The 17,117-nt window shown below is 41.8% G+C and overlaps 1 protein-coding gene across 1 annotated transcript in view; it reads right to left on the bottom strand.

Annotated features, from left to right (window-relative positions):
* The window catches only part of LOC129182572 (protein bicaudal D homolog 2-like), a 42,166-nt gene that overhangs the window by 16,650 nt on the left and 8,399 nt on the right, over positions 1 to 17,117 (bottom strand). The window contains exon 2 of the mRNA XM_054778903.1: positions 7,666 to 7,878. Within this exon, the coding sequence (XP_054634878.1) occupies positions 7,666 to 7,878 (213 nt within the window). The remainder of the gene's footprint in view (positions 1 to 7,665; positions 7,879 to 17,117) is intronic.

Here is a 17,117-nt window from a genome sequence, read left to right as displayed (position 1 = left end):
TATTAATCTGTGCTTAGCCATAATATTAAAGATCTAGATGCCGAAGTTCAGATTTCTCCTTTATTCTTCCTTTTGAAATTGCTTAGTACCTTTACGCATGTTGATTTGAGATGAAAGACTTGGCAAGCATTTATGAACTAAAAAAATTTTTTTCACCGCCGTGAGCCCGAAAATGGGGGTGCGGTTAATACACGGGTGCGGTTTATACACGGTGCTTTACAGTAATCACCATGTGCACAAGTGAGCTGCAGCGGATGTTTCAATCCTAATTCATATTTAGGATGGGATTGTACATGCCTAATGACATAAAGGACAACAATTAATACATGACAGATAATTGCCCCATAATCAAACAAGGAAACAACCAAATGTCCATCCCTAGTCCAGATGGTGAGCTATACAGTTTTATAGAAGCAGATGTTAAGATTAAACATTATTCAGGTCTCTTCGGGGTCAGATGTCATTGGTCTCAGCTGGAGCGTCGGTGCTGTTGATTTGATAAGAATACAAAACACAAGTGAACCTGATTAAAACCCCTCCTCAGTCTGATTACATTGCATGCCAGGGTTGTGACCTTGACTCCACATCCTGTGCCACACAGAACCCCCTTACACAATGGGGGGTGAGGTCAGATGGCCTTGCTGCCTGACAGAAGGTCATTTAAGTAAGCAGGGAGGCCTTTTGTGCTCCTGTGGGGAATGAACTAACAGGCAAGGGAGCCTCACACGTCCTGGGATGGTGTGATAATGTGTGTGTGGGGCTGATTAGATAGCGAGGTATGGTGTATATACCATAACAGGTGATGTCTGGGCAGTTGCTCACACACCACACACATACAGACAAAATGTGCCACCAATAATCACACCTGTCCCATTTCAAGTGGGTGGGTGGCCAAGGAAACAGTATTTGCACAGTGTTTGCAAGTACAGTGTTTATGTATGCATGATAAAGCAGCTGGGTCATTTTGAGACTCTTTCTAGGCCACAGAGTGCTGCAAAATGTCTGGAAATCACAATCCTGGGGAGGGCTTTTTAAAGTCACAACGTCCGACCGAGCTGCAGGACTGTCAAGCACACCAATGAAAGCTTCACAGTGTGATAATGCTCAGCTTGCTTAAATCACCCCAAAGCTTGGCATTATTTCTCAATGTGTTTAAGCGGCTATAAGCAAAACTTCAATGGGAAATAGCTCAGTTGCTCATACGCTACTGTGGCAAAGCATCAGGATTTACATGAGCCCAGATTAGGAATGTTTTAGTGCTTTGTTAAAAGCTATGTTCTCAGCACCAGAAAATCCAGTTTGTCATTCTGCAGTCTACATTTAATAGCATCTTATGTTCTTGGTTGGCTCCAAAGCAAGTGTTGCCCAGACTCGATCAGCAAAATTGTTATTACTGCTATCATAAACACTTACTTAGATATACAGTACTGTACATACGTTACTTATATCTAAATTCGCTATATATCTCTGCCTTCATGCTAATTTTGCACTTGAAATGAACCGTGGCTTTCATCCTGTTTGTTAGCATCTCAGATCACCTTCAGTCCAGCAGGTAACGACTTGTTGTGGAGCTCACACAACTCAAGTATCATCACATTAGACAGAGCTTGGGGAGCTCAAAAGGCTGCTTGCTTCTGTGAGGGTGAAAGCATATCAGCTTTCATACTTCTCTCCACCACAAGGTAATCTTACTCTGTTTTGACTTCCCGCACACCAAATGCGGCACGATCACAAATTAAAACTAAAGCGTGGCTTGTACTTTTCGCATTGCGTGGCCCGGGTAAAAGTGTGCCTTTATGCACTCAACTGTGTTTGTAGGTCATTTGGACAAAAGTGAAGAAACACACACACAAGTGTCCATGAGTAAAGTGAATATGTCAGCCTATTAGTCTGTGCGCTGTTGATTAGGATCCATTGATGCAGCACAGAAACATCCCCTTTGTCATTCAGGCCTCAGGCTTAAATCAAACCTGACACTTTGGTTTCTTTCTGAAAGCTGACAAAAGGCCAGACATCTTTTGGGGTTAATGGTAAGCCTGCCAGATACAGTGCATTTGTATGATTCTGTCTGGGCTTTAAAGGATACAAATAGACACATTGGTTATAAACGGAGCAGATTTAGCAGAGTTGGATTAAATGATGCTGACTATCAGCTAACCCACATAACATGTGGAGCGTTTAGTCCAGCTGTAAAGTTTCTACAGCGGAAATAATCGATTGCAGCCCTGAGATAAAACCCATAAAAATGTCATTTAGGCAAACTTAGAGAACTTGCTTGTGTCGAGCAGCACAAAATTGGTAGTATTTTGACTCATTCCACATAGCATTGCCTATCGACACCTCCAACAAAGAGGTGATGTTTTCCTCGTCATCTGGATATGGTTGGCCGGGTTATTACGTGCAATCTATGTACCAGCAAGAAGACGGCCAATTTTGCACATCATACCTTTTAGCAAGCAATTTTCTCTTGCTCACATTTTTAAGCTCATACTCTATTGTCGTGCCTGCCGGCAGCCCTTAGCCTCCCACAAGGCAGGAGGTGATCCGTCATTGACTCTAATTTCACAAGAAATAATACGACAGTGGACTTCAAAACCCCAAAGCCCTTGAGGGATCCTGTTACATTTTCTTTATGTTGGATGATAACAACTGGGAACAAAGAATGACTCATTTTACAACTCCGTTGTGACCTTTTCACAGTAAAGGTAACGCACGCAATGACAAATTCAGATTTTGCGTCCAAATTTTTCACTGATTAATTGAAATCCAAAGAGCCTTGTTCCAATGGTCTGCAGATTACCCTTAATCATCAATCTATCCTTGATCCCTTTGCCTTGCTCAACCTTCCACATGTCCAACCTTCGTGCTTGTCAATCGTGCTTGACATTTGAATGGCTTTGTCATTACGCTGATTGACATAAGGTGTGCGAAGAGTCCAATCATGTCAATAGCGCATCAAACGGTCCTGAGTGATGCCATTGTAGAAAGGGCTCACTGAAGGTTGATACTGAACATACACTATCTGACTGCTGACAACTGAAAACGACCTTGATAGTTATCGTCGGTGCAACATTTGCAATATGAGGCAGGCAATGTAAATCCCCATTTTGTGGAGATAAGCGAAGCAATCACTGCAGGCATAGTCATCTTGTGGCATGCAAATGAATTTAATGAAGTCATGCTTATTAGTGTGCGCCTCCCTGCAATGATCCTCGCTCTTTGTGAGGGTTTAATCTTGTCAACTGTACCGTAGCGAAGAAATGTGTCTCCTTTGTGCTTGGAGGATTATATTGGCTGCCTTGTCGTAAGAGACTGCCTGTGAGATTTACATGACATGTGTGTAACGTGCTGCTGCCATTAAAGCTCTTCCACTTTGAGAAGAAGTGATTGTTTTATTCTGCAATGATTTTGCGTAGGCCTGTAACGATAATCAATTAATCGAATGAATAAAAACACAGGTTGATAATTATGACGCTCTCAATAAATTGACATTTGCATGTATGCGTGTCTGCTTGTCTATCTGTGACACACAGGCTGGGTGACAAGAGGGTTCACTCTGCATCTGTATGTGCGCATTGGTTTTGTAGTGGTATGAACAAAGAGTGGGCTCTCATTTCATTCAGCCTCTTTGTGGAGGCGGGGCTACTAGCTACTAGCTACTCTATGTTCACGACTAGCTATGGCACATGCCTATGGCTACAACCCCCTAGCTGCAGTTAGCTTTGTGAGCCAGCACACGCTAACATGAATGACAGCACAAAAGCAAATACCACAGTGAACACAGTGAACACGGTGAGCGCATGAAAACCGACGACCGACACGGACAGTTTTCTCAACTGGGGGGAAAAAAAAAAACACTGATGGAGGTGCTCGGGCAGCGGAGCCTTTGTCCCGACAGTCAACGCTTACCGAGGCCTTGGGTCAGCAAATATAAACAAAACAGATCAAAATGGTGAGCACCCACAGAGTGTCGCTGGCTACATTGCAAAACATACATAGTCAACTTCTGTGTCAAGCTAATGTGGCTAACACAGGTAAACCGGCGTACACTATACCATTTAGTGGTTCAAATGCGAATGACACCTCTCATGACTACAATGAATGGCAAAAATAGTGTAAAAATGTTTGCGATAATATTAAATATCGACGATAATTTGTAGCACAATTATCAATCAGCAAAATTTGTTATCGTGACAGGCCTAATTTTGCGTTATTCAGTGATGACATTCTGTCCGTAGTGGACCACCATATACCACTGAAGCCAATGTACTCTCATTTAGCATGTCTCCTTTGCTAAAAGACTTGAGGACTCGTTCCTTTTCTATTGCGCCATTTCATCTCCTCGTGTCCCCTCCCTTTCTTTCTCGCTTCAGCTTCGAGGCTAATTTAAAACAGTGGTGACAAAGGCCTCTTTCAGGTTTGGTCACAATGCCAGCCTTGGTGCCCATTGCTGCCTCCTTTTGCCTGCTACACAAAACTCTGCCAAGCACCCGCAGAATCACCATTAGAATGGTCATTATCTACCATAGATGGGGCTACTTATAGCTCCACACACTAACATGAAACCAATTGGAATTGGCCGAGATGTGTGAACAATAACGCTGCACAATGGCCAACATGCTGGCCACCAGCAGAGCACTAGTTGGCTGTCATGCGCTCTATAACTTAATTCTTTGTAGTAGGCCTACATACTGTAAAACCAATACAGGCCGATGCATTCAAAGGCAAACATTGTGTCTTTGAAGTCACACAGATTTAGGAGCCATTGAAAGGAAAATACGTTGACTTGGGACTATTGTGAGACACAAATGTCTTTGAAAAACAGTTTGGTGAGGCACATCTGTTTCCGTGACGGCCAACATGCACCAACTTGGATGCAGAGCTCAGCAGCAGTTGACCTAATTATAGGGGGAGGGACTCAAAGCTTTTCGGAACTTAAGTCGTTGAGAGAGACATGCCATTTTTAAGTCTATCTCTAAGCCGAGTAAGAAACACTGCTGACATCTGTCTCAAGCTATGAATCACAGAAAACAGCAGTGATTCCCTGCAGCTTTATTATGTACACTAAGGTTGGTTTTGGTTGTTTTTTTTACTCTATCTGCAGCTTACATTGGAATTATCAGTTTGACCTTAAGCATCTGCTCTACTCAAAGATGTGGAATAGTGATGCATTTAAGTAGCACATAGTGACAGGAATGTGGGAGAGTAGATTAAAAGCACATGAAGGCTTCCACCTTTGGGAACATCTTGACCAAGCATACTAATGCTTTAAAACTCGGTATGCGTCGATACTTTGACATCAGAGGTAACACACTAAAGGTGAACACCATTTTCTGCTCTCCTGCCTTGAGTTTGTTAATCTCCTTTCATCTCTTCAGATGTACCCTGTATGCCAGTCATTCAGGGCCTCTTCAAAGCTCCTCAGTCTCTTTGATTACTGCTCTCCTCATCACCAACTTCATCACACATCACATGACCAAAGACATGCAAGCCTCTGCACTTGCTCTCTTGTCTGCTCTAATGAGGTCAGTTGTGAGAGGAAGTAATGGCAGTGATGATGAGGTCACACATGATCCAAAGTGGGGCAGAGACAATAACGGTATGCATTATTATGTGTTCTTTGGGAAGCTGAAGGTTGTAAAATGTGTTGGATAGAGTGTGTACAAAGCAACCAATTGTAAGGATTAGCTTTTAGTTTTATAGAATTAGCCATATTGTAAGGAGCAGCCACAACAGAGAAGTATACAGTACGGCCGTCCCTCTTTTATCAAGGTTAATTGTTTCCAGCCCCGACCGCAATAAGTGCATTTCTGCAAAGTAGGATGCAATATTAATTAGGGGTTTCAATGTTAATAAAGATTTAACGAAAATTCCCTTTTAACGCCGCTATTTTTTTTTTGACGCGCAGTTAACGTGCACACATCCTCTTTGACCCTCGGCCCACACCGTAGTTGGTGTGGCAGCTGATGTGGAGCCACACGTGACAACAAATATTGGACAGAAATGGAGAAAGAAAAGGGTTATTTTTGAATGGTAAGTTTGGCTTCAACGTCCTGACAGATGCTTCTCTTCACAAGACCAAAGTTATTTGCTTCTAGTTGAGTTGTCATATCTCGAATGTACTGTGGATCAATCGCACGGCATAAAAAAAAAAAAAAAAAAAAATCAACATCAGCCTATCATCTATCCTTACTGTGACGTTTGTTACTTGACTGATATGAATTTGGCATACATAGACATACGCTCCGACACTACTGCTTTGTTTACACCAACTCTTATGCGCAGGGTAGAGGATCTCCGAAGTGATACGAGACGGCTGCCGCTTTGAAATTTAGCAATATAACGATCTAACTGGTTAGCCTCCAATTTATTCATTCTAAATTCGAAGAAGGACAAAGCAAAAAGCAAAAAATGTACCACTTCCACACAGAATGAGCAGAACTTTTCTCCACTATGTCATGTCGGACTCTGCATCCATTGCTGCATGTTAAGGTAATGTAATGTAATGCCTCATCAATGTAACATTACTGACGCCTAGCTACCAGAATACTACATATGACCTTTCTTTCAATATTTTTGACGATTTATAGTCCATAGTCAACCACAAAAGCAGCGATCATTTATTAATTAATTTGTGAAAAACTGCTATAGAGTGAGGGAGCGATGATTGAACCGCAATGTAGCGAGGGATAACTTTATACCACTTTTCCAATTCAATTCGAGTTCAGTGGTTATCACACATTATCACACCACTTTGCTATCACTGGTATTCCTTTAGCGAGGCAGCGCCATTATGAGCTCTTGCTTTCTGTCTTCAACCTCTGAAGAATGTCGACTTTAGAATTTTTTTTTTTTAAATTCAAGATTTGGTCTAATTGCAAATCTCATTTTCCATGACCTCTAGGGGTGGGGGAAATAATCGATTCTTAGATGCATAGCCATGCGGACACTGACGATTATTAATCGATTCATAAATGTCAATAATCGATGCTGACCGAACAAAAAAACGGAACAAAAAGTTTATGGTGGTGCACCTAAGTGTAAGACGCTACCAAAATGGCTGAGCAGAAACTCCGACCCGCACCCCCTGGATTTAAAGCGAGCGTCTGGAACCACTTTGGCTTTCACGTAGTTGAAGGTAAAAATGAGTGCCTCGGTGATTTCCCTCAATGTGTAATTCGAACTCCACCCTCGGTGTAGAATGAAGGCAGAGAACGTCACAAAGGCACCAAAGGCAAATTGTTCTTTCAAGCCAGCTCAGTCTACAGTGAACAATTAGACTAGTTCTATCTTGACAATAACAATAGACAAGGTTATGCAAGACACAATCTAACCTTAGCTCCTTCTGGCATGGACGACACTGAAAGAATTCAAGAGATGATTGCATGTGGCACTCATGCATCATTGTCAATCTAGTGCAGAGTGGACTACTTGCATTGCATCTCCAAGGGAAGCTGTTCCTTGCACAACCAAATGAATTCAGTGTCAGGGCAGAATAACCTACCTTTGAAATAACTAAGCTTGGGATATTTGCTGTGTTTAGTGGCGGATACTGGTATAGAAAAATAGTAGTCAACAGTACCAACAGAAAAGTTCATTTTAACACACCCATTACCAAGGAAATATAAGTTATTACGGGCTGATGAACATAGGAATGGTTGTCACCTCTCTCATCTCTTGTGAGATAGTGGTCAGGCGTTCATTCTCAGACTGGGTGTTGGTGAGAATGTTGCGGGACTGACGGATCTCATTCTGCAACTCAAGGACCCTCTGCTCGTAGTAGGCCTCCTTACACGCCGACTCCTGGATAAGAGACTCCTCACGGCTCTCCCCATCCGCTGCCACTTTCCTGTGGTTGGAGTAGGCTTGTCCAAAGGCCTGGAAGATAAAATGACATCCTGAGTTAGACACTGGTGAGCACATTTGGAGTGGAAATGAGGAACGTATGTAAATGAATGAAACTAAGCAGTTTTTTTTAAACATTTTAATATAATACTGATCTTTCACTATGGCTAAGCTGCGGACTGGGGGTCACATCACTCTGGAAAGATAATCAGTCTAGCGCCATCTGGGCTGCATCATACCGTCCCCACCCCCCATACCTCACCCCTGCACGTGCACTGTGGTGACATCACTAATGGGAAAGCGCACAGGAAAAGTAGAGCAGTGGGTCTAAAGACTGGGCGATCATGAAAGGCCTGTATTCTAATGCTCTTAATACCGCAGGAGGCAGATCATAGCGGAGTTGGGGAAGGTCACTCGATATTTGAATCTTATACAGATTAAGTAACTAAACAGGGTACGCAGGCAAATTCCATATTCTATTGGGATTATATTATCTTCTGAGAACCTGGAAACTGTTAATTTTGACTTAAATGTGTTTATGGCCTTTAAAGCGAAGAGAAAAGTACAGCCGGGAAGCGCAGCCACTTGGAGAGCGAGAAAAATGCGTTGCTCACAGCAGAATCTAGGTTAGACTATTCCCTCTCATCATAATCACCTCCTCCCAGATTTAATTCTCCAACTCTGTCACCAGCAGCAATTCAAATGCAGATTCTCTCATAGCTCAAGTGCATCACGTAATCTACAATCACCTGAGGCGCAAATCTGACCTTGTTTGCAGCCACTTATAGCACTCTGCTCTGAGTGACCTTCTGCCAGCACGTGTGCACGTGAGTGCTTGCTGCGGGATTTTCTCCATTTGACAGAAGACTACTGCATTAATCCCCATAATTCTGTCAGAGAAAGAGAAATCTGGAAAATTGTATCAAGTCAGACTGACCTACTTTTGAGACTTTGCAAAAAATATGGGAATGTATGCTACTGGTTCACCGGGTTATTGTACAGTGCAAGGATTTGTTAGATGAACTCTTGGATTTTGGTTTATGAGATCGTAAGGTCTTATAGTCAACCAAAAATTCTCATCCCCATTCATACCGCCTACAAGTTGAGAGTGTAGTAGCAGGTTTTTAACCCAATGGATCAGTATGTTTGTAAATAAGGAAGAGTGTTATAAGCCAAGGAAAAAAATGTAACTTTAAGGAACCAAGATTTCGTACCACCACAAAACGCTTGTGTTTGTCAGTATGCAGGGTGAGCCTTTTGAAAGGATTTAGCGTGGAACTGAAGCAAAGTACAAATATGATACAGTTTTAAATAATGATTTATTTGTGGTTATGATATTTGTTTATTTTTGTACTTGTACTTTTGTACTGTGCTTGTATGGTGCGACTGTACATGGATATACAGGATATGTACAGTATGTATCTACAGTATGTACTGTATGTGTTGGAGAAGGAAGGAAGTTGATTTGATATTGCTTAAGGACAGGGAGCGGGAGTTTTACTTCCATCCAACACATCCATCCATGCCTCATAATGGGGTATGCTGGAGCCTATCCCAGCTCACTTCGGGCGAGAGGCGGGGTACACCCTGAACTGGTCACCAGCCAATGGCAGGGCACATATGGACAAACAACCATTCACACTCACTTTCATACCTATGGACAATTTAGAGTCGCCAATTAACCTAACATGCACATACACACACTCACACACGGGCAAAACATGCAAACTCCACACACAGATGCCCAAGCGGAGATTTGAATCCAGGTTTTCCCGATCTCCTGACTGTGTGGCCAACATGCTAACAAACTTGTATTGTATTGTACTTTATTTATCCCACAGCAGGGAAATTCACAATACTAACCACTCGGCCACCGTGCAGCCCCTTTTTGAATATATAAGTGATTATGTTCCTTTCCATTTATTCTACTTGATTTATATTATTATTATGTTTTGAGAGGAAAACTGTGCTTTTTTTGTTTGTTTGTTTGTTTTGTGCCTGATTCAAATATTCAAACTAAACATTTCAGTCATTAAAAAAATATATATATATATGATTACATGCACTTCACATTTCTGAAGTGAAACTAGTGGATCGGTTTACCAATTAAAATTACCAAGACTATATGTTGATTTCTCAAAAAAAATTCCCTAAAATTTAAATGGGGACTTCCTGAGGCCTCTGCTAGAAAATTCATTGTAAATAAGCACTGTGGTATTTGACTAATCCTTCTAACAGACAGACAGACCAACACTGGCAAAAACAACCTCCTTCCGCCAATGAAAATAATGGATTAGTCTTGGAAGGCTATTGCGAGGAAGAGCTTTCCTCCTTAAGTAATGCTGGCGACTACCTGGCCAATGAGAATTTTGTCAAAACAGGAGCCTATCAGCCAGTCAACTCTCAAAAGGATATTAGAATTGGCACTACTGGCACCACCAATAGCACAAGTGGGAAGCGTTTCCATATTTCAGAAAATGTCTTATTATTTCTGGGTTTACCTTGTATTTCTAATTATTAATGTCTAATGTGAGCCATTATGGATTTACTGTTAGGGGCTATCCACATGGAAACGTTCTCAGGTCAAAACAGCAAAGTATACTACAATTTCAGCCTCTCATCCACACCGAAACGGCGTTTGGGTGGCCTGGAATGGTATTTTTTTAACGGCTTCCAGAGTAGGAAAATCTGAAAACGCCGGCATGTCATATACTAGCAATCCGCTGCCGTTTTAAAACGATGACGTCAGCGACCCATCCCCATTCACGTGACCAGAAGTGAGCTTTGATGACAAGCCAAAATAATATCGACATTCTCCCGGTATTTTCTTATCTCATGCTCCCAAAATGACGCCCATGTAATTCCACTTTGTCATAAGTCTAGCCGTGCCTTGGAAAGCGGAGGATGACGGACTTATGCGCATGCGTTCGTTCTTCTTCTATAGTTTGGTGTGTCACGTGGTTTCGTCTGGGTGGCTGTTCACAGCGCCACACAGAGAGGTGTGCCTTGTGTATTACATCGTTTTCACTCAGTTATCCGTTGCTGTCTGGATGCAACTATTTACTAATCCGGGATAGTGTGGATGCAATTGTTTTCCCATCCATCCATCTTCTATGCCGCTTATCCTCATTAGGGTCGCAGGGGTATGCTGGAGCCTATCCCAGCTGACTTCGGGCGACAGGCGGGGTACACCCTGGACTGGTCGGCAGCCAATCGCAGGGCACATATAGATTTTAAACCAGACAAAAAAAATAAAAAATAATAATCTCAGGAGCGTTCCTGTGTGGACAGGGCCTTAAACACAAACCTCTCCTTTGAGGAGAAAATAAAAATCATCAATCAGCAGGAGATTTTGGAAAATTAAGTCAGATGACGGGATTAAAGAAATCACGGAAATCCCATCAATATATCGGTGGGGCAACATGCGAGCTCCCCAAGACAAAAACCTACTTACTCAAGGCCTCTAATCTCTGCACCCAAGCATGGGTTTAGGTTAGGGAGGATAACTTTGGGACGCACGCCACCAAGCCTCTAATCTCACAGAGAGCTGCCTCCCCAATTTAATATTCATCTTTATCTTGCCATATGCTGCAGTTTTACATTGGACATGTGAGCATGGATTATTAATCTCTTGTAAAGCTAATCAACGGCCGCTCTTTAGTCATTAGCACACTGTCTAGTCTGGATTTCGCTCAACGAACACCACATCAAACATAAAGACCCTACAGAACAGACGGTCATATCCCCTCGACACAGCCTCATGTCTGATTCCAGATGAGTGCATACATCATGGGGTGCGGTGAGACACCCTGCTGGGCTAGTCTTTACTTTGGGCTGCCATGCAAAATTAACAGACATAACCAATGTGAAGAATCATCAGGTCACCAATACATACAGAGAATACAGAGATTCTAACCAAAAAATATAACTAAAAAAATGTTTAGGTAAAGGTAGAAAAAGTCCAGTATCCTCCGATTCCTCATTTTTGGATTACCGTGAACTGGATGACTGGGAATCCACATAGAAAAATGACTCACATAACAACTTTATACCCTTTGACAGATTTGGTTAGGGTTTCTCTCTGCCACATTGTTTTCATTCCATTAATTATAATCTATATAAAAAAGGGCATGACTATTGCAGTCAATAGATTAACTAAAAATACTCTGACATGGGCAGGTTTCAATCCTCTGCATTGTAGGGTGTGATACATTCCACACCTGCTGTACGCGTCGTTTAATAGTACAGCAAGTCAAATGTTGCTACAACAGTGATGGTGAAATCTTTACATTTACAAAAGCTTATTGTTGAGAACATGCTGGAACACGCTCTGGAGGTGGCTCTGTAATGAACATGAGATGACCATCGAGCACCGTGACCCCTGCTCCCAAATAATTAGGGGACATTCCTGATGTTCAACACCTAACGTGGAGGGAGAAAATAATGCTGACGGAATATACTGTAGGTCAGTTCACCTGTCAATCCTCCTCTAATCCACTGATTTGTAGGTATAAGGGAGTTGGGCCTTGGGTCTCACCTTGGCTCAATAATGCTAATGTAAAATATAGGTAAAACAAACAAACAAACCAAATATATATATATATATATATATATATATATATTTTTTTTTTTTCTTTGAATTCCTTTTTCACTGGTAACCTGGAGTAAGTGCATGAGGCGGGGTGCAGACATGTCTCCAGAGATATAATTACTGTCGACCCTTTGACGAGGAGACCAATACTAGCTTGCATGTGCAATAAAAAGGACTTGGTTTGAACAAGACGTACAGAGAATTTCAATCAATACGAGAGCAGCATTTGGACAATCCCTGCTAAAGACTAAAACCCAATTAAAAACTCTTGCCGTGGACCATATTTTCCTATTACCAGTCCAGTTTTAGATATAACACTGTGTCTCCGGAAACTTTTCAGTCCCGAGTGACAAATGAGGAACTTCAAACAGGATAAAAAGACAGACACAAAGCCTCTTTGGTGCTACGTAACAATGTTACATGCTGCATTCATGCAAACATCACAATGAATGTAATATTTAATTAATATTAACATGTACAAATTTGTTGGACTCAACATGCAATTTGAGTCTTTAATACGCTTGTATGGGGGGATGTAAACATTTCTGTCCCCCAGAGGGGGGCATGACCACTGCATTAACACAAGTCTAGCTAGAACCACGTCACAGTGGGGGGTAACCAGCTACGAACAATTATTAGCAAGGTTAGAAATTAGCAAGTTCATTTATAAGAATCGAGAGAGAGCCTAATACAACAACTACACAGAGCAACTACACTGAACGAACCCGTCTGGAAACCAGAACTGGCGCAATACGTTACCGCATACATGAGGAGCATTTGTAATCTATAACTTGCTTTGAAATGCTTCTATTACATTATTTATATGCCAATGAATATATGTGGCAATATTGATTTAAGGCCATATCGCCCATTCCCAATGTCCACAAAGCAAACTGCAGAAGTAAGGGCAATGAGGGAACACCAGTGAGTGTAAATGTAATTAAATTAAAGACTATAAATTAGATAAAAATGCCCATTCAGTGGGAAAAACATGTTAAGTAGTGGAAAAAATAACATGTTGGACACAGACTGATCAAAAGCCAAGATGTCTTGGTCCTGCCACCAGAGAAAAATGAAATAACCCTGCCTTGAGATGTAGACATGTGATACCACAATAGACATGACCAGACCAGGCTTGAGTATGAGAGTGGGATGGTGCTACATTCATCTGCTATGACATCAAGCCATGTGAGCATTGTGGAAAAATATAATTAAAGCCATTTTGACATTTACATAGCGAGACCACTCTGTGGGACAGAATTGAGTGCTTCACTGAATGGAGGCTGTGGAGGAAGAACAGCGGAGCAGGAAGGGGAAAAATAGGCACAACACTGAATGGAATCTCTTGCCTCGTGAATCACAGCTCACGTGGAGTCTGAGTTTGCGATGATAAACAGGAACGCTTGCATCCTCCCACTTTCTTCCTGTGTCTCCAATTCCACTCACGGGCCAATGAACACCATTGCTCCAAGATGTGTGGCAGTTTTATGTTTAACTGACCAATGGTACAATACACAGTTCTTTTATGGGCACAGGGTTAAAAAGGCATCTGGAGAAGTGGCGCATTCTTAAAAAACACACACTCATGACCCAGTACTGCAGGCTGACCGTGTATTGTGCACAGAACAGCGCTGTGTTATTTTTGTGACAACATGGTTTTGTGAAGAATGCACACCATGTCACGTGCCACCGTGTGCGGGCAGGAGTTAACTCAATTTACTGCCAGTTACTGATTAGTGCATGCAATGCCAAGACCAATGACACTGCTCTAATGAGTAACAGAGAAGCTAATGATTGCTTTAGACTTTACTCTTCAGTGGCCATCTGCAGAGATGAACACTTTGCTGGTTTGAGAGCTCCCCCTGTCCTGATTGACTACGAATGTTCATTAAGTAGAAGAAGAAAAACGGAGGGAAAAATAAGACAGCCTGAAATATTAGCTGCTCCCTGCACCAACGTGAATTACTGCAGAGCCCAGAACTGCAGGGCTATGATTCACATCACACATGCGCATACACGTACATCCCATTTTCAGTTTCCTGGTGTGCCCTGCAGTCAACCGTACTGCAGCACCTGGTGCTCCGGCTATGTTAAGACTTGCTCTCGTTTTTTATATGGAAGAGTTCTACTCGAAAGCAATTTTGTCAACATATCAAGGCAGCAAAGAGTGAAAAACAGAATGTGCACGTGCCTTAAGATGTATACTTCCTTGAAAGCGGTGCCAGTTTGTGGAACAGCAGAGTTCCTCTAGGCTAAGAAAGAGACGGCTGTAACAAATTGGGTGGTCGGGGGTGTTTGCACAAAAACAAGCAAATTGCTACTCAATTTTATCAGCACTTTTACATGCCTGCCTGAAAAATACATCCTCAAAAGATAGAAATGCATCTACACACTGATTCTCTAACAACATCAGTATGAGTTTGTATTTCATCAAATCTTTAAAGGCATACAAAACAATTACCCTTTTTATATTGTTTGGCTTGGTTTCTTAATTTCAGGTTATGTCCTTTGCTGGTTCTGTATTTTCAGCAAGTTTAGTATATTGGATAGTCTACAGACATTGGCTGCAAAGCCAATTAAAAATGAATGAAACACTAAGGAGGGATGGAATTACACAGTACAAGGAAGAGTAGAGCTCCTTTGAAACCAGTGTGCCCAGTGATTGACGACCAATCCTGGGTAATGTGCCCCCGCCCCTCCCACTATTGGGTGCATTTTTAAAGATGTCAAAAAAAGGTCTTACTTCACCTTGGTCTGAAAATACTTCTGTTTTATTTATGCATTTATGTACTCCACAACTTAACCCCTGTGCACTCTTATCCACAAGCAGCATCTAAGGCATTTAACATTCAGAGGCTGTGTTCACCTGGGATACAAAACTATTATTTTCATATGTTTATGAGTAAATTTGTCACTTCACTGAGTGGAAACACCTGTGAGAGGAAGGCAACTTAGTTATTCAAAGCCATTACGGAGTCTGAGTCAGCCGTAAGATGTGACACTGTGGGTGTTCACAGCTTAGCTCCTCTGTTTTGACGGTGTAAAAACAGTAATCACATTCATGACCCATGGATCTGAGGAGTGTATTTACCTTCAACTGCAGAATGTTTAAGTTGATGTGGAATTCCACACAGTGTGGAACGTAATGAGAAAACAATTCCAAGACACTTGTGAGTGAAATCCAAGGTAAACCCAGGAATAAACCGTAAACGTATACATAAACTAGTGTGTCTTCACTTGTTTAATTGTGTTTGGGGTTTTTTCAGTGTCTTATAAGACGATAATGAGCCAAGCTTTGTAATCTTAAACATGTCTAGGAAGGATGCGTTTGGTGTTTTTTTTGTTGCTGGTAAAATCGGCATTTGCACGAAGGGAAGAGGTGGCGTCTTTAAAAGGAAAACTACACTTGTTTTGGAATTTTGCCCATCATCCACAATCCTTGAAACATGAAGACACATGTCTTTCTCTTTTCTGTGCATTCCAAATAGAGAAAAACAGCCAGCATGTGGGAGCTGACAATGCACGTAACGAGACACACCTATTTCCACTATAAAGCCCTAAAAAAAACAAACAAAAGAAAAACCACTCCAAAATGTTCTCTTTACATAACTGTCCTGTATATAAACCAAGCTACAGCGACATTGTTATTGTAACAGCTAACACAAATAACTATTTTACTAGCGTAGTTGTACAGCGCCACACACCACTACCAAGTGCTGTTCAAAACAATGCGATAGGACACCAATCTGTACTGACTAGGAAACAAGAACAAGCATATGAACAACTACGAATAGCCAACCAAATGATGTGTAAAGCATTAGCTCACATTCCATGTTTTGTTTATACATAGCTAGATGGAGAGTGTTGGGATATCATGTGCTCCAAGTATCACAGTCAATATCACGGTGACTTACTTGGACAGTTGTCCGACTGGTCCAGCTGGTCTGGGGTGCCATTTCCATTTTATTTTAGGTAAGTTTCTATTACACTGCAGGGTTTGTTAGCGCTAACAATTCTTTGTTCGTTGTGATGCAATCTCTTGGAGCAATGTCCTCCTCGCCATACCCACGAAGCCTTTCCATCAATGGTAACACTGCATGCCACACTCCATTTCTCTCGGCGTGGCTTGATAAGCTCCACATTTATACCACCAAGTCATGCCGGTGTAATGACTTGCCCCCCATCTGCTCAGCTTCTAAAACCTGTAGCTCGTCCTCCGTATATTCATGCTCAAAAAGCTAAGGTTCTGGATCCTCATTTGTCCAAAAGTAGTCGGCGGCGGTGGCTCTTGCAAAGTCTGCCATGATTAGTAGTAGCAAACAGACACACACTTGACACGCTGCTGTTGACGGAAGTAGCACTAGATGTGAAATCAATGCACCCAAGAAAGAAGTTCCGGTAACGTTTAAAATGGTCAAAATACCGTAAGTATTGAATGTTACCATGAATGTACCTGTTAGTGCATGGTCACGGCATGTATATAAAACGATAAAACATTGGATGTTTTTTACAGGGCTTTATAGTTGAAATAGGTGTGTCCCATGACTTACATTGTTAATTCCCTCATGCTAACTTTTTTCCTCTCTTTAGAATGCACAGAAAAGGGAAAATGTGTGCTCATGTTTCACATAAGGATTGTGGATGATGCGCAAAATTCCCCCAAAAAAGGCAGTTTTCCTTT

Source organism: Dunckerocampus dactyliophorus, chromosome 1 (assembly GCF_027744805.1).
Source record: "Dunckerocampus dactyliophorus isolate RoL2022-P2 chromosome 1, RoL_Ddac_1.1, whole genome shotgun sequence".
Classification (NCBI taxonomy): Eukaryota; Metazoa; Chordata; class Actinopteri; order Syngnathiformes; family Syngnathidae; genus Dunckerocampus; species Dunckerocampus dactyliophorus.
Note: the sequence above shows the minus strand (reverse complement) of the source record. Positions and strands in the feature narration are given on the sequence as shown.